General features: G+C 37.3%; 1 protein-coding gene across 3 annotated transcripts in view; it reads right to left on the bottom strand.

Moving 5' to 3' along the window:
• The window catches only part of NCOA2 (nuclear receptor coactivator 2), a 187007-nt gene that overhangs the window by 69340 nt on the left and 99037 nt on the right, over positions 1-18630 (bottom strand). For all 3 annotated transcript variants that reach the window (XM_021543382.3, XM_021543379.3, XM_021543378.3), the window contains exons 4-5: positions 3316-3417; positions 2257-2429 (exon numbers count right to left, since the gene is read on the bottom strand). In XM_021543382.3, coding sequence (XP_021399057.1) covers positions 2257-2429; positions 3316-3398 — 256 coding nt within the window. In that variant the 5' untranslated portion in view covers positions 3399-3417. The remainder of the gene's footprint in view (positions 1-2256; positions 2430-3315; positions 3418-18630) is intronic.

Here is an 18630-nt window from a genome sequence, read left to right as displayed (position 1 = left end):
ATCTAAGTGCAGGATTCCCAATGCAAGGTGGTAAACTACCTATAAAACATGAGAGAGCAATAGTAATAGCCTCACTAGGTTTCCAAACTGTTTACATTGTTTATGTCAGGTTTTTTGTGGTACTCAACAGACATACAGGTAATTGTACTGTTTATGCAATTTAGACTTTTAGTATATGTGAGATATTTTTGTTAATGAAATACCTGTTCCAAAATAATACTTTGTTTCAGAGTGTGCTGTCATTCACATTTTTCTTAACAGGAAAAGCCTTTTAAATTTGCTATTACAATGAAGAGAAGTAGCTTCTATATAGGAACAGGTATCAAAACTTTATCAGCTCAAAGGAATAATTTCAAATATTCTGATCTTTCCTCTGAGATGCTACTAATGACCACCTTGAAGGTCTTAGTGTTTTGCAGTGCCCCTTAGAGACTTAAAGTCAGTCTGTACAAGCTGTGAGTTTTATGTGGATACCCAGTTACCAGAACACCTAATTGACCTCAACTGAAGAGCCTTGTGTAACAAATCAACATTAAAAAGAGCAATTTAGTGTCTTTATTGCTCAAGGTTTGCAAACTACTTCTACTTGTTGAAATAAACAGTGCTCATAGCAGTTTAGTCTGTCTTTAGGACTGCATATTCAGTCGTTTCTGCAGTAAGACTTTATGAACTAAAAGAACTAACTGCATGTTTGGCACAATTCTGACCCTTAATGACTTCAATAGTTGACATATAACCTGGTCTGATGAGTGTGAATATTTCATAACAATATGAAAACTACTGTTGTGATATTGGTCCTAACAATAAAACTCTGATTTGACAAAGTTACCATGAGTTAGAGCCAGATTTTCAAACTAGATTTTCTAGAATTGCTAACAGAATTACCAAAGTGGACGAACAGATTTTCCTCTATGCACCCACTTCACAGAAAAACACAGGTTTTTTGCCCTTTTCCTTTTCTTAGGTAAAGATAAGGAGTATGTGTTGCTTGGTGATGGCAAAAAAAATCAATTTGAGAAAAGGATGAAGAAAATAAGGGAAAAAGAATATCTCAAAAGTAAGGTGCAAAACAATGATGGGCACTGTGTCAGGTTAACAAGTATACTTCTAATAAGGGGCATGGCAACATCACTAGAATATCTACTTTAAAATTCACAGCAACCTAACAGCAAAAAGAGGAGAACAAGCTGAGAAATAGGAACGCTCCCTAAGATTAATCAGAATTTTGGAGGCAACTGACACCATCTGACTATTTCCACTTTCCATTTAGTTTTGAATAGACTGATGGCTAAAACTGTAGATCTACTTATATATGTAGACAAATATATATCTAAATTATGAAACATGCTGTCTTCACTTTTATAATTTTACACACACAGCATGGAAAAGGAAAAATTATTTTCCCACATAAAAAGTGAAAAAGTGAAAGATGTTTAAAGTGTTTGAAAATCAAAGGAATCACTCTAAACACAATTCATGAAGAGATATCAATCTTCTATATTAAAAGAAAAATTATATGCACCCACTTTAAGAATTTGAATCTGCCCCAAACACCTGCAGTATGCCTGCCTAGACAGACCTGTGCCACAAAACCCACTTCCAAAAAATTTAAAGTTTCTAAAAGACTTGGGTTTTCTCTTTGAATAGGAAATATATCAAAAGAAAAGAAATACAAAACTAATCTTCTAGACAAAGAACAGGAAGAAAACTGTCACGTTCTGTGGTTTACATTTATAACAGGACCCTATCTAGAGATTAGAATAGTTTCAAATCTATTGTAGTTGAGGATATGATGTCATCATTTAAAGGACGCAGATAATTTAGTCCACAATATCTATTCATACCAACAAAAGAAAGCAAAACGAGTATGCAGAACACTTGCATACTCCACTCTCCTGGACTATTTCTCTTTTGCATGGATTCATCATCCATGTAAGAGTATGTGGGTTTTTTTGCACAAAGCTATCTGTTAGTTTAACTTTTGTGAAAGCATAAGTGATTTCAATTCCATTAGATACACACATCAGACTGATCGATTTTCTCTATCTCTAAACAATTTTCAGTGAAGCTTGTTTTTAAAATACTGAATATTATCCTTAAGACACTCTATTCACATGACTGTACATCATTATTCATTACTGATTAATGAAAAACATGGGAATTTGCTAAAGAAAAGCTGAAGAGACTATCAGGTCAGCCAAAAATAATATAGCAATCAAGATAAAATATTCGAAATCAAATAATTCGTCTTCTTACCTTGTTCTTTTATCTGACGAATTTGCTTCACAGTTTCTTTCAAGATTGCACATTTGTCAGGTTTAAAGTTAAAGTTGTCAATGTCATTAAAATTTGCAAAAATCAATTCTGCAAGCTCTTCAATGTATTTATTCTCTTGCTCACGATTGCGTTTCTCAGTGCTTCTTTTAGGGCTGAAAGAGGAGTTTATAAAAATTCTGTCTTTAATGTCAGTTTACTTGCCTTTTGGTCAGCTCAAAGATGATTTTAAAAGGTTTGACAGTAGTTTTACAAAAACACCTTTCTCACTACCAAAATATAACTTACAAGTTTCTCACACAGAAAAGGTTTCCTCTGGAACAAGGAAAGGAGCATTAGAAAAGATGTTACTTATTTTTTTCCAGCAGTCATGTTTTTCTTTCAAAAGAGGATTGGGATTAGAAATTGAAAACACAAGATTATTTTGGGGGATGGGGTGGGGCAGGATTTGAATATTTACAAGTATCCCTCCCACATGGCATTGAGAATCCAAAGAGTATTATATAGTGATTGTGTATGAGAAAATAAAACAGCTTAAATAGCTACACTGAACAATCCATACCCCCTGCCTCCTTGTGAATTTATGGCAATCTTAAGAAATGATGAATGAGTGGTTATGCTTTAAAATGCATTTGTGTTGGTAACAGAACTGCTCTAAAACTGGAAAATATTTTTCAAGACCTAGATTATAATGTACAACAGAGGTGGTAAAAATAATCTCAGATTAACAAAATGAGTGACTGAAGACTTCTTGCAGTGAATGCCAAAAACCATTTTTACATCTCTCCTAAATTGTCACCAAAATACTGCATTTTGGCACAACACTGGATTCAAAAATAAACAAACAAATAACAATAAAAGAGAATAGTTCCCATCCCCACCCCAAACCCTCAACAACACAGAATTACTGCAATAAAGTAGTTTGGCACTGACTTCTCTTTGCAAGAATGTTGTTTGTCATCTTCTAACTGAAAAACAGAAGCACATGTAACCTTTGTTTTAACTCATTCTCTCAATATTTCCAGAAGTAAATGGTCTAACCTGGGTCCAACCTGATCGGGATCCTTGCGCTTTCTTGACTCTGCTCTGGATGGGTCAGAGGTATTTTCTCCCATCCCACTCATCTTGAACACATATCAGCAACTAGAAGGAAGAAAGTGCAAGAAAGGGTTATGGTGGAAAAGTCTTGTGTTTTCAGTTCATATTTACAAGTTTCTCATTCCATGCTCAACTATGATTTTACTTGGCAAATCTATCATTCTAAATAGAGATTGTTTGAAAGATAGCAATAAAAATACTGTGTTTATGACCCTACAAATGCTATACAAAACTCCTTGAGAAGAAAATTTGTAGTGGGTAAGTAATGCATTATCATCTCTTTGATTATTACCAGTTACGTAAGAACAGTTAAGTGTATTTTGTGCCTGGGTTGCTGAATTTTCATGGCAAATTTGCAAGGTTGAATGATGAAAGACAAAGGAGACACCATGGTGCCATGCAAAAAGAAAAACACAACATGAAATAAAATACGTGTCCCAGCTACGTGAAAAGGTAACACATGCAGCTTTAGTTAAAAATCAGAAGCTAATGCCTGCAAAAGTACATGTACAAAACTGTAGCAACGGAGCATCTGTCTGTGGCGCCTCGCGACGCTCCGAGCAGTTGCACACTGGGCAGGAAGGGAAGAGAGGTGCGACCGTCCCCCTGCGAGCTCTGCGATCCCAGTTATCTGATGGTTCGGCGCAGGGACAGATGGAGGCAACACAGGGTTTGGGGTGCTCCAGAGTGGGTTTACTAGGTGGAGAAAATGGAGCCCCAAGACAAGCTTGGAAGGGTAAACAGAAGATTTTATACAGAAACTCAGGAGGAGGGGTGTAGGAACAATAACCAATGAGGGTAGAACTGGGGAGGGGTCTAAGGCGTGACTAAAAAAATATCATAAACCTATAAAGGGAAATACGGGAGTGGAATAACACAAAGTAAGAAATAGGGTGTCAAGTGCAACTAAATGGACAGGGAACACTCTGGAAGAAGGGGAGGGAACCAGAAGGAGTGACAGGGAATGTTCTAAGGAAAGGGGCAGGGAAAGGGAGGATTGACAACTTGGAGGGGAGGAGGTTAGGGAAGAGGGAAATGAAGGAACATTGAACAAACATCAATTTAAGGCAAAAACACACCACCACATCCGTCAGCACTAGAAATTGCTGAGGAACTGATAAATATTTTGTACATATAATCTACCTCACAAGGAGAATAACTGGTCAAGCTAATGTAGAAAAAGAACACAAGCTTTTAATTTGTGCAATAAACAGCCTGTGGAAATCCTACCCTGCTCCCAGCTGTTGGTTTCCCTATGCTCTCTAGAAGGACTCGAAACTCGCCTGCGTCCGATTACATATTTCTCATCAAGTACCAATATTCTGGAGGCAGAAATCACCAAAGGACATAGGGAGATGATGTAAACAATCAAAAATTCATGGAAGATGGGGCAGCCCCAGCTCAGCATCTGCCTAGTTGCTGCCAGTTTTGTGAGGATGATGGCAAAGACATTTCAGAGAGCTCCTGTAGTGTTTGGGATTAGCAGGAAAATAAGCATGAGGGGTATGAAGGAGGTGAGTGTATCCAAGAGGTGACTCACACCATACTAAAATAAGAGCTGGAGCCTGTAATTGTAGGACCACTTCATTTTGGCATAAAGTGGAAATCAGGTATCAAAACAAGGGAGTTCACCACCTCCTTCATGCCCTTCATTTCTGTCCCACCATCTCCTTTCCCTCTGCTGGCCTGGTCAACCATGCACTGAACCTAATAAAGGAATTGCCAGGGGTTAAAGACACATTCCTCTTCCCTTTTTTGTTTTGACATTTTTAAATATCTAGCTGCTAGCCTGTTTGTTGGTAATCAGATGTAGAAATCTTGGTTTTTCCAATGAGCCAACTGAGTGAAGATATTTCAGATATTGGCAGAAAGAGCTGAAAGACTAAGGTCTGAGCAGTTAATGCTGAGAAAGGTTACTCACTGTAACCTGAGCAAGCGAACAATGAGTTGGAGCCATCTCAGATTCAGAACTGACCACCACCTAACATTTCCCTAGATTAAAAGAAAATAAAAATTTATTTTTACTGAAAGTATTTTTTTCACTGAATATTCTGAGTTTGAAGGGACCCACATGGATCACTGAGTCCAACTCTTAAGTGAATGGCCCATACCGGGACCAAACCCACAACCTTTGTATTACTGACTCCATGCTCTGACCAACTGAGCTGATCTCAGTACTTTTTTAACCAGTTTGAGCAGAGAGTGGAGTAATTTCCCTTCTTCTAGATACTGCTCAAGTTTCATAAGAAAGACTGTATCATGCCTGTAATATATAGCTGCCGTCTGGTCTTTGACATGAATGGCACCAGATTGTAGATAGCTGGATTATCTTTTTCTCTACTGAGTCTGTACAAGCACACTCGTGTCTGCGTACACACTGGTATTATTTTGAGAAGATCCCACTGTAAGCGGAGCAAGAAGGTTCCGTGGCAGAGCAGACACAACTCTCCAAGGGAAGATGCACCATCACAAGGTCCACCATTCTGTCCTGGCTGCAGAGGCCCCAGTGATCTCAGCAGGGCAGTGGCAGTCACACCAACGCCAGCCACCCTGCAGAGCATGAGACATCAATTGCAGTCTCCAGTTGGTCTGACACCCTGCTGCTGACACCCTGGCCCTGAGCCCAGCTGCTCCCCTATAGCTGTCTGTCCTCACTGACTTCTAGCCCCAGCAGACACAGACATCTGCATTTATCCAAGCACAGCAGTAGCAATACACACTCTGAAACAATGCAATTTGAGGAAAGTGCAAGATACTATTAAGGAAACTGACAATATTTAAACAGAAGCTTTGCCAGTGGAGAACTGGAACTGTCCTTGCAGCTCTGTTTCAATGACTGAATTGTTCACTGACCAAGGTGAGAAAAAATCGTCAGCATGATGAAAGCTGTACATTCTCAAGATCTGACCTCTGATCCAGACTCAGATGGTGAGTTGTTCTTCTAAAGTTTAGAAGAACAATTAGGCTGGGGAGTCCCTTCATTTCTTATGCTTTCCAAGTAATACCTAAGAAATGTAAATCAGCTATTTTTCTTGAGAAAAGCAAGCATAACAATTCATAAATAATGTCAAACCCTCAACTGTCATCTCACTCCCCTTCCCTCCCAAGCAGTAAGAAGGTAAGCATTTACGGTGGACACCACCCTCCAAAACTCCTTCCTCCTCAAGAAAGCACACAGAAACTTACTGACAACTTTCCTACCTACTCTATCAGACCTACCTCAAAGTTTTATTTTTATGGGTACCAAAGTTTCACCAGTAGCTCCATCAACACATAAATCAATTCTTCTTGCATTCACACTAATGCTATTCTGTAGGAATCCCACGAGGTCCACAGTATCAGCCTTTGGAGGACATATTAAAACTCATCTCCCACCATAAACTCTAAACTTTATCCTTCTGAATTAAGGCGAACAAAAGCAGTATCATAATTACAAAACTAGCACCTTCTTCTCTCCTTATTAAACATAGCAAATAGTACTAAACAAGTAATTTATGTATTTATTTTATTTTGTTTGCACTTACAGGCTATTACATCCTTTTCTCAGCAGCATTATCAGTTTATTCTTAGAATGAGTTACCCATGTCTTTCTCACTGATCATAATTTATTTCTGGAAATCTACCACCTACTACCATGTTTGCTTTCTGTTCTCCTTTATGTTTTAATTCAAAATCTTGTTCTATACCTCTGAGATTTTTTATAGGCCATTTTCTTGTCTTGTAGGTGACTGTGCTCCAGAGCAGACTGTAAAATCCTCTAGATAGGTGTCTTGGAAACTGGAGAGCTAGACAGATGATACTGAAGCAATCTAAAAAATCTCAAAGGCTAAAATGAAAGTCACTCATTGTATCTAGCACATAGTACTAAAATCAAAAAGATGTGCCCCCAAACCCTAGGTATTTAGGGTCTGACTGGGATATCTAAGAGGTCAGAGATTCTTCTGCAATTCAGAAACTAAAATCTATTCCCTAGTTCACAGAAATGAGGAAGAATCAAGTTTTAGAAGGTGTGGATAGACTCCTGTGTAACATTATCTTACCAACTAAAACAGCCAGAACCTGAGCGACGGAGATAGAGTTTCCTCTCCAGAGAGAGCTCCCATCCTGTATTTCCCAGCAGGCAGGATGGCCTCCTGGGTTTGGCTAGGCTACCTGCCTGCCAAAGCTGGATGTTTATGAAGCATAGAGGGCAAGACTGATTAACTCTTGCAGTGTACAGTTTTTAGGGGTGTGGTCTGTACCACTAAACTCACGAGTAAATAGTTCTAACACTGGAGACACAGGGATTGAGGTTTAACTCCTTTAGGCTGAGGAGGGTAGCAAAGCTCCATCTCCCATTTCTCAGCAATGACTCTAATGAGTCAAAAAGGCAAGCACTCTTCCAGATTCATCTTGTCTCTTAAAAATAAAGCAGCTGTTTCACATATTTTACCATGAGCTAATTCACAATCAAGACCAATGCATACCACTAGATGAAAAACTTGAGAAATTTTGGGTACCTCTACCAACTGCATGTGGCACAATCAAGAAACTAAAACCACTTTTTTTTCTAAGAGAGTCCTCCTGGGCACATAAAGTACCAAGAAGCAGGGTTCTGGGAAATCTCCAAGCAAGAAACAGAAAATGTAATAAAATTTTATTTAATTGATAGATGGAATTTAGACATGGAAATAAACATCTCTAGGTTGAAGCAGCTAAAATGCATATTATATGTTTTGGTTTCTGCCTTAACTTCCTCAATACATACTAGTTTATCTGAATCAAAATGTTTTGGTTATTAATTATTACCAATAGTTTTATACTACACAAACATTCATAACATTATATCATTCAATATTTTAACAGGAGAGCTTAAGATTTCAGATATTCCTAGGTTCCTGAACTACTCATAGAACTTCTCAGCTCAGAAAACACAGAAGTCCCACATTTGAAGTCTAATTTTTTCCAGGAAACATGACAATTCAAAGCTAAAGACACTATGAGCAGAATGACAAGTCAGAAACTGAAAGTTTTACTCCAGTAAACTTCCCATTAAGAGAACTACCTTAGATTACAAAGCAGCATTTATCCTACTCCACTGATCTTTTTATACATCTCTACAGGAATTTTCAGAAAGATAAAGAAATTAAACCATTTGATCCATTCAATGCTTTAGAAGTAGTAGAAATGTAGTATCTATCAGCTCTATCATATAAAAATACAACAATCAAGAAAATGATGGTAAGGGTTATTTAGCAAGGTACATAAAAATGATTAACCAAATTAGGAATTGGTAAAAACAAAACCAGCAGTAATCACTGCTTTGAGAAGAGAGAGATAAAAACATGCTTGATAGTGAAAAATATAGCATCATGATATGTTGGATACTGAACTAAGAAAGTTTTATTTCAAAAGAAAGTGTCTTACAAAGTGAATTTTGAATGCATGTCTTGCAGAATGAATTTTCATGCAAGACCAGGCACTCTCTTTTTTATTGTGTAAGTTGAGAGCCTAATTGCACTCCAAAATACAAACATAATATCCCACAGTGGAATTGGTATTTTGCCTTCAGTGGTGGTACCATATTCTTGTATTCTAAATTATGGTTGTTTTCCATGTGTCCTACCCCAACAAAACACCAAAACTACAACAATAGCTAAGAGCTGAACTTCTGATGCTGACTAAGATACTACTCAAGCTTTAATTCCACTGGGCATAAATGAGCAATAGAGCAATGGAAATATAAATACACTCACTGTAGCAGCTTCCTACAAGGAAGGAGATAATTAGAGAATCAGATATATTATTACTAAAAATATCCAAAGAACTAATTTTACACTCCTACTGATGACCTGTACCAACAGGACATGTAAGGTAACTTGATACTTTTTTCCTATTTATATTTAAGATCAGAAGTGCATTTTCCTTCTCTTTCCATTTCACTACCAGTGGCCAAAGCATGACAAATGTAAACAAAACAAAACAAACCAACAAACAAAAACAAACAAAAAACCAAACAAACAACAAACAACACAAAACAAAAACACCCACTGGCTAATTATTCAATTATTCTGATAGATAAATGTAAATCACAAACACTGAAAAATGAAATTTAAAAAATATTAGGATAGCACATATTAGTAACTACATTCATTGACACCTAACCAGTTTCTACCAGATGTGGGAGACTGAAACAACACAGCCTGAAATATGCTTAAATTCTTTTTTATTTTCTTTTTTGTTGTTGTTGTTTTGTTTTTGTTGTTATCAGTAATAAAACAATAGTCCCCGCTCTTGTCGTGACGGCACATCCTCCTTTACATCCTCCACCAGCAACTGCTAAAGTTGGAGTACACAGAGAGGCTTAACCTAATTATAAAGCAATAGTAAACATCCATCTTTCAAATGGGAAAGAAAAGCAGAGGCACCATGAAGTGGGAGACAGGAAAATATCCACTACAAATCAATTGTGTGAATTTTTACAGCTCTTCAATTCCTCAAATGTCACAGAGGAACATGGCATGCAGAGCAAGCCTTCCAACACTGATCCTCAGCACCAGTGAATTCAGTTAATCATCCAGAGTCAATGTAGAAGAAGATAATGTGCATTTTATCTCTTATCAGAGCAGGCCATCTTCCAAACAAGGCCTGTTAAACTGTCAGATTTATTATAAGCCTAACAAATGCAGTTAAAGAATAAGTGAGGATTACACCTTCAAAGCTGCTATTTCAACCTGAAAAGTAGCAAACAAAAGGTAAAGTACCATATAGTGGACAATCAGGTAGAGGTACTATACTACCACCCCTCCAGCCCACCAAGAGGTGAAACTAGTGAACATACAACTGATTCATATTGAAGAGATTTACTGAAGTCAGTGTTTTACTGAGTAACAAACAGAAAAATACTGTTTAGCGACTAAAACTATACTTCCATTAAGTCAGTGAAAAGTTTGGCAAAAAAATTTTCTCTAACAGCTAATTTGAAAAAATTGAAAAAATTCAGTGGTTGTTTACTCAGACATACAGCCATTATAGTTCATCCTTTTTTCCTGTGAAGTTGCCATGACTAGAAAGCTTTCTATCTCAGTTTCAAAATTAGAAATATGCTCTGTGTGACATTAATTCTGGTAGAAGCCAGAGGAAAGTTGGAAGTCACATGCAAATTCTGATTCTTCACATTTTTTCCTGCTTATGAACTCTTTTTTTTGCTGGATTCATTTCAGAACTGGAAAATATTTAATATTGATACATACTGCAATCTGCAACCTTTTCAGCGAAGGCAACACTTGCTAGTCACTTTCCCAGGCCTCCAAAGGAAACTGCTGTCAGAGGCAGGATAAGATACTAGATCAGAGGGGGGGGGGCACTGGAGCCTAAAGCCAACCTTGGCTTGGTCAGCCCAGCAGCTCAGGGGGAGCTTTAACTCCCGGCACTCTCCAGGGCGCCCAGGGGCTCGGCCTTCGCGCACGCAAACTCGCTCAGCACAGGAGTTTCCACAAATCCAGACAGACGTGAATAAAGGTTTGAAAATTAACAAAATAACCAAGAGGTAAAAATCAAGGGAAATACAAGGAACAAGAAAAGAAAGGTAAGAAATATATTAAATCATCGTCCTGAATCCCTGGTATAAGTAAGCCACATGCTCTACAACCAACTTATGTCTTCCTGTCCTTCACCACTAAACACTTGGAACCCCAAAAACAATGGCAATCTGACGAAATAAACAAGATGTCCAATACCTTGGCTGGTGATGGCAACTTCAGATTAAAAACACAAACTAAATTATTTAAGGTTATGCTTCTTTCTCAAAACAGCACTACCACCTTTACTATAGGTAAAACTGTCAAAAACCTTAGCCACGCTACAACAGTCACACAATATAAAGCAAAAAGGGAAAACAGAGATTCTAAAAGGAAGGTGATAGCAGCAAACTGAAAGACTCTAGTCACCTTTAAAGGATTTGTACTAAAATCTGACATGCACCTGTAGCCTCTTCTATCTTTTCTATTCTTTCTATTTTAAAGACAGTCTATTACAGGTAACATAAACACAAGATTTATGGTAGTATTTAGCAAACTCTATTCTTCAACTCTGCAAACTGGAACTAAGAAAAGAAACATAATTTACTTGGAATTGAGTCCATGTATAAAAACTGAAAACTGGATCCAACACCTACTACTCACATTTTTAAGCTGAAGGCTCCTTCCTCAATCTTTTCCCTCACTCTTGTGTAATGGCTTTAGAGTGGTGTATTAGACAGTAAGAAGACGACATATTCCATTTGCAGCCTGAAAGCCAATAATGCTCATGAATTTTTTACCTGACAGACACTTCAAGATGCCACAGGGAAGATCATCTAATAAACACATTAGGCTGCAAATGGGCGGTAGCAGCTCTTTAACACATGCTGCAACAATCAAATAAATGGCTAACATTAATGTTCAGTGTTACAGACTGGGATTTAATATGACTTTCTGTAAAATCCACCTACGTCTTGATGGAGAAAGAGGTTTTTCTTAGCTACTCAAGCCCACAGGTTTAAGAAACCCTCAATTCTGCTTGAGACTTTGCCAAAACCCCTCCAGACTGACCCCAGCTCTGTAGGCTGGCTCCTACCTTCTGTATTCCCATAGGCTAAGGCTCTTAACAGAGCCACTCACTCAGCTGCTTATGGATTAGGCTACGTCAGCACCTCTAATATGCCCAGGAATAGCAAAACCAGGCTCTAATAAAACAACAGTGAAAAAGTATCAGAAGAAAGAAGTACCTTTTTCTTTTTTTCCCTTAATATACAACAGGTTTGCTTAATTTCTACTTTTAAAGAGGAAAGGATCTGTTTGCATCAAAACATCATCAAAGAGGAGACAGGTGTTACTACTTAAAAAAACCTTCAAGACTCTATATTGTAATTTCAGGTCTGGGGTTCTATTTCTCTAGTTATCAAGAATTGTTTGTGATTTTTAATACTCAAGAACAAAAAAATGCAGGTTAATATCACAAAAACTTCCCCTTAAACACCAAATTAAATAACAAAATGCAAGGCCAGAATATCTGTATCTATCTATATCTATAGATATCTATATATCACTCTTACATCCTTTTGTTTGTATTAGGTAGCTAGCTAAGTTAAAAGACCAAACAAACCAAAAGTTATTATAAATCAATTTAGCCTTACATGATGCATTTAATAAATACTAACCCTGCAAGCATTTTCACTGGAAAAGGAGTCCAAGTTCCTACATAAGTTGTTTATTTAATCTAGATTTTTCTCTTGCAGTTCACAATTATTAACAATTTATGAGACTGATTTTGAAGCCTATTATTCATATCTGCTGTGATTTAAAATAAAACTTTGTGAATAGCACAGGTAATAAATGAAGCAAATCCAGCAACACAGAAAAGGATAATATTATGGGAACATTTGTATTTAAACAGCTTTCATTTCCAGTTGATGATACTTCTGGAACAGTGAGTTAAGCATATTTTGACTCCTACTGAATCTTCTCTGCCAATCTCAGTTTCCAAACTGTTATTTGTCCACTTAAACTCACACACCAACTTCCTTCCCAGAAACCACCAAAGAGCAAGGAGAAAATCAGACTCAAGAGACAGGAAAAATGGAACAACTCTCAAAAGCCTAAGACACTGTGGAAAAACTCAAATCCATGACCATTTTCTAATCTCGTAACTGACACAAATGTACACATTACTTACAACACCAGAAAGCTTATACAGTTTGGTGTGATTTTCAAGATGCCTGTCTTAGCAATGAGAAAAATATGACCAATCACATAAACAAAGGCATTTACACGTGTCTGTAATGTCGGCTTGCCTACATTAGGATTTCACTGCAGTTAACTGCCTGTCAAACACCAGTCTATTTGCACTAGATAAAACATATTCCATTGATAAAAAGCTCAGGAAACATGGTTTTGTATAGGTAAAAAGTAGCGGGCAATCCAGACAGAAACACAGCATGTTTCCACACAAGGTGTATACAGTATATAGCATTTAGAGTTACAGGATATACACACAGAGATAAAACCTATCATATCTGAATTTGAGTTCTTTCATTTACCAATCTGAGTTTCAAAGACTTCACACAGCTAAAGAGGTGCTGGTCCTTCTGGTCACTAGGACAAGCTCAGCGTGTCTGCACACTCAGGTGCAATGTGATGTGCAACCTTCAGTCTTAAGCAAAAAATGCCTATATTGCACGCCACCTTCCATATCTCTAACCTGGACATCAAAATAATGTTCCTTCAGCCCCAGAGTAGATACTGTTACTGAAAGCACATAATCTTACTGAAACTTTTCTTGCACTTCAGTAACTCCAACTCTATATGTCTTCTCTAGCACCTCGGCAAAAATTGAACTCATGTTTTCAATTTTCACATTCCTACTGTACCAAGAGGGTTTATCTTTCTTTTCTACTTAACCACCCATTACTAGGAAGCATGTTGAAATTTCAGACCATTATATAGAATGCCAAGTACTTAATTAAAACTCTGAGCTGGATAAAGTGTACCTAAATATTATCTATAATATTTCTACACATTTTGATATTGTTATCATGGTGAAAGAATAATCCACTGCACACATATGTACAAGATACATACTCCACACTTCCTTCTATAATACTGAGATGCTTTCACAAGCATACATTTAACAGTGTATAATAATAAATTTTCAAATTAAGAATCAAGAATTCATCCTGCTTTGTTCCTGAAGGTTGCAAGTTAACAATAGTCTGAAGTCAGACATATACTCAAGTTAAACAAATGGTATTTGAGCTCCACAAATGGCCACAGTCTTGGCAACTTTAACAACTGTCTATGCGGTGAATTGAACTTCACTTTGATGTCCTCTGTGCCCCTCAGAAGTTCAGAATGCTGCACCACTTCTTTAAATTGTATACCAAATTATCCTGTTCAGTACAGTGCCCAAGGTTACAGTTTACCCATCCTCTCTGCCTCTGCAATGTATTTAGAGTGTCTGTCCTGGAAAACACTCAGTGTCCTCCTCAGCCTATGATGGCTTGCTGGAACCCTGGTCCCAGAGGGTGCTGCCTAGCAGCAAGGATGTGGTTCCGGATGTTATGGGAGAGACCAGATGGGGAGCCTGGCCTCTAGTCCCATCCCGTATTTGTATGAACAGGTAGATTCCCTCAGCAGGTGCTTCCTGCTGATACTGGTATGCATACCAGTGTCATCCATTCACACTGGAGCAGCAGAATAAGAGTTGGGAAGTAGAAAAGGCTTTCTTCTTATTAAAGTTTGAGGAGCAACCAATTTAATACATGCTTTTTGAGAGACTACAGCTATATGCATGAAAGATTATCTTTGTATCACCTCCCAACATGCAGAATTACAGTTTTGTACTTAAATATATGCTAGATGGACATTAGATTTTTGGCAAAGCTACTGTGAGTGCTAACTATACACATTGTTACTAAGCTCAATAATTAAAGCCACCAAATTATGCCAGAGTCATATATGAGTGTCTTGCTAACACTTACAAAGTATTATTAACTTGATGTTCTTAATACATCCAGGAGTCCAAAAACTGGTCTGTGAACATGAGTAACAGTTACTAACAACTTCAAATGTCATGTCTGTCTTCATTTTATTTGCTTTAGTAAAACAATGCAACCAGCAATAACAGAAGAAAAATTTCACTGTCATTTTAAAGCACTTAAAAGCATTAAACTCATAAAAATGTTGTTGCTTTACTTAGTCAAATGCCAAGAAATAAAATCTGATGAACACCAGTTTTGTAGCCATGTGTGTCTATATGTATACACACACATACATATGAATCCAGGCAGTAACCAAATAAAATATTCACAGAAGTGGCTACATGAGTCAACCGAAAGAAACATTTCATTTGTGACTACTCTGTCATGGAATCTTATAGCAGGTGTCTTGGAAGAAGGTACAAGGCAGCCATAGATGATCCTTCCCCCAGATCTGCCCTCTGTCTCTGACAATCAGTGGTACAATTAGCTGTAGTGATGCCCAATTCCATCTTAAATCCATATATACCTTTGGCTTCCACAATGCTTACAGGCAATGCCCTACGAGCTTTACAACAGCTCTCTATAAGCTCCCCAAAGCAGAAATGGCACTGTAAAAAAAAGGAACAGTTCTATGGGGATGCTATGACTCAACTGAAATAAATCAGAATTTTATCACTGACTTCACTAAAGCTTCAATTCTCCTGCTAGTCTACTATAAGAAGATATCAAAGTGTAATTTCTCTCTTTTGTAGGTCATAAATCACCCCATGGGCCTGAAAAAGCTATGCTTGTATCCTGTGGCCCAAAGAAAACAAGGTTACTCTACTATTAAAGCTGAATGCTAATTAGGAACCATTTTATTCTCTTTGTAAGAATAAAGTAGAATTCATTTTTGTTAATAATGAAAGTTTAACATTTTGTTAATAATGAAGTTTCTGGTAAAGAATCAAAAGTGCTAAGAAAGAATCAATGTCTACTCCAAGTATTTTTAATTTTGGATTGTAATGGAATATAATTACTGAAGAGAGGAACACCCACTATATTCATAGAAGGAGCTGACCAGAAGTCTGCAATACACAGCCCAAAAGCAAAAAATAACACACATTTATAACTACTTGGACTGATTACCTGGCAAAACTTCAGGAAAAGGACCAAAAATAATTGTATTCCAAGCAGTTCTAAGAGAAGTTTCTTCAGTGAGAATCTGGTGTTGCTCAATCACAACAGCCTATGCTATCAGGAATGGAAAATCACAGCAGTACAGCATCCTGATGAAGTTTGTTTAGGGACAGGGTGCATAGGAGAAAATTAAATGGAAGCAGCAAAGAGGATATTCAGGTATAACACACACTGCAAATTCAATGCATTTATCATAAACTTTTGGGTTGTGTCTTCATTCACAATTTTTGTCCAATTCCTGCACTGTTCCTTGTGTTCTGTATCCTCACCACCCAGCCAGCCCTCCCCAGGGCCCCACTGTGCCCTTCAGCTATCAGGGCAACCACGCAGGGATCGCCCCTGGGTACTGAGACCAGCCCACTTCTGGAAGACCAAGCTTTCACATCTTACACCTCACTTCCAGAGACCAAACTTTTACCTGTTAATCATAATTTTTAGTCCAATTCAGGCATCCTTCTAGGCTTGCCACAGATGAATGTAAGCAGCAAGAGAAGCTAAGGAGGAATGCAGGCAGTAAAATGACTCCATCGGGATTTCCTCACAAGTACAGTGATTATCAACTTACAAACACCCTTCTCATTTACTCAGCTCCAACAGCTTGGCTTGTAGATCAGTCCTCAGTCCTTAACTCAGCTTTCTTACTATAATTATGGGGCTATTATGTATTAACGTGCTAACAAACTTATTCTATTTAATAAATTAGATTCTGAGAATCAAGGTTGTTTTCATACCTTCCCTCATTATTTTCTATAACTAGCCTAAATAAATAAATAAAATGTCTTTATAAAATCTAACCAGACACTTGACTTCCCAACAACATTTATTATTAAAAATTGTTCTAAGAACTCTGGAGTAAAAAAACCCAAACACATTTCAAAGTACGCCTCTAGTTCACACTTTCCAAGGAGGGTTTTTTTCTTACAACATTGGTATATTTTGCAATGCAGTCACCTTCCCTCCTTCCTTGTACAAGAAATTTCCCTTACAGATATGACAACAAAACAGGAAAAAAAAAATTAGAGAGCAACACCTTTTGAACATTACCAGTGTAAACCTGCTGACTATAGAAGTATACAAAATTCTGAAAAGTGGGCAAACAAAATTATTCTTGTCAAAGATAGTTTTATATATGCTAGATACAATAATTCTGTAAGAAACCACTTACGAAAGAAAACATCCCAACTTGAGTTTTGTGAGAACACAAAGCCACCTGAAGAACACAGTCTGCACAAAAGGTTGATTTTGTTCCAATTTTCCCCCCTTACTACATCCTAAAAGGCATCAGGGAAATCAAAATGACTGTACCAGCAGCAAAAATTTATTTTTCTACAAAACACAGGTGCCAACAGATCAGAAAGCACTACTCAGTCCCCACTATCATGTTAGATCTCCTGTAATGAAATAAAGGAAGAAAACACAAGAAGCAGAGAGGAAGTTTCATTGTTCTTGTGGCTTCGACATTTGGTGCTGTGAACGTGACAGGCTCTCAAGCCTCCACGCCACGGCACCGCCTGCCCCAGGCCTCTGTACCAAAATGTTACTATGCTGCAATTAAAATAATCAAACCAAGACAAAAGAGAACAAGCAAATAAATAGCGCAAACTTGTTTACGTTTCTGGCTCTGCCCTCACAGTATGAAATAAAGTCTCTTCAAACATCAACTACATTAATTTAAAAAACAATAATATTTTCCTTTCTCCCTCCTATCTCAAAGTAGCATGAGTTTTTCAAAGTTCTAAATAAAATAAACTAAGGCATTTCCTGTATGCATTTAGTTAATTATTAAACCGATTCTATGCATGATAGTCACCACCACTATTTCAGTATGAATCTGGGAAAACACACTTTTAGCAAACTGCCAGTGCACTGCAGTAATGACTGATCATATGCATCCTCTCAACCCTGCCCTTAACTTTCTAAAGAAATTACAACCAGCACTCCTATACAAATCTAAACACTTAATTTTAGTTTATTTTTTTGTGGTCCAGGATTAGTACTACTGCTGTGATTTAAGGAGAAATGCTGGGCTTAATGCTGTGTACAAGAGGAAAATAAAGTCAACAAGACTGCAATAACTTCCCAAGCAGGGGAAACAGCATACTGCCTTCACTTTACTACAAGTAACTACCAATAACCTTTTTGAGGGGGATTATTAGTTAGTTAATCTGCAATATTAAATGCTGTCCTCCCAAGGTTAAAAGAAAGGTAAATACTGCTGAGATATTTAATGACATCATCATGCATAACCATGAGATAAATACGAGGTCTGAAGATTAACTGAATGTCATTCTGTTTACAAGAGCATGTACTTGTAAAGAAAACTATTAAGATTATAGAGAAAGTTACATAACAACTACCAATATTTCAGTGTGTTTTGTCTACTCAAGCTCTTGGTCAGAAAAAGAAAGCTTTACTGCAAAAATAAAGCTGACATACTTTGTACTTTTCTCATGTGCATATAAATTACTGAATATTGAATAGTAATTACTGCAATGAAAAAGAAACTCTCAGGCTCCACCTCCTCTTGACACTGGGAAAATATAGATGGGTTTGTGCATTATTCTGGATGCCAGAAAACTTGC

The sequence above is a fragment of the Lonchura striata genome, chromosome 1 (genome assembly GCF_046129695.1).
Source record: "Lonchura striata isolate bLonStr1 chromosome 1, bLonStr1.mat, whole genome shotgun sequence".
Lineage (NCBI taxonomy): Eukaryota > Metazoa > Chordata > Aves > Passeriformes > Estrildidae > Lonchura > Lonchura striata.
This window is presented reverse-complemented; position numbering and strand designations above follow the sequence as displayed.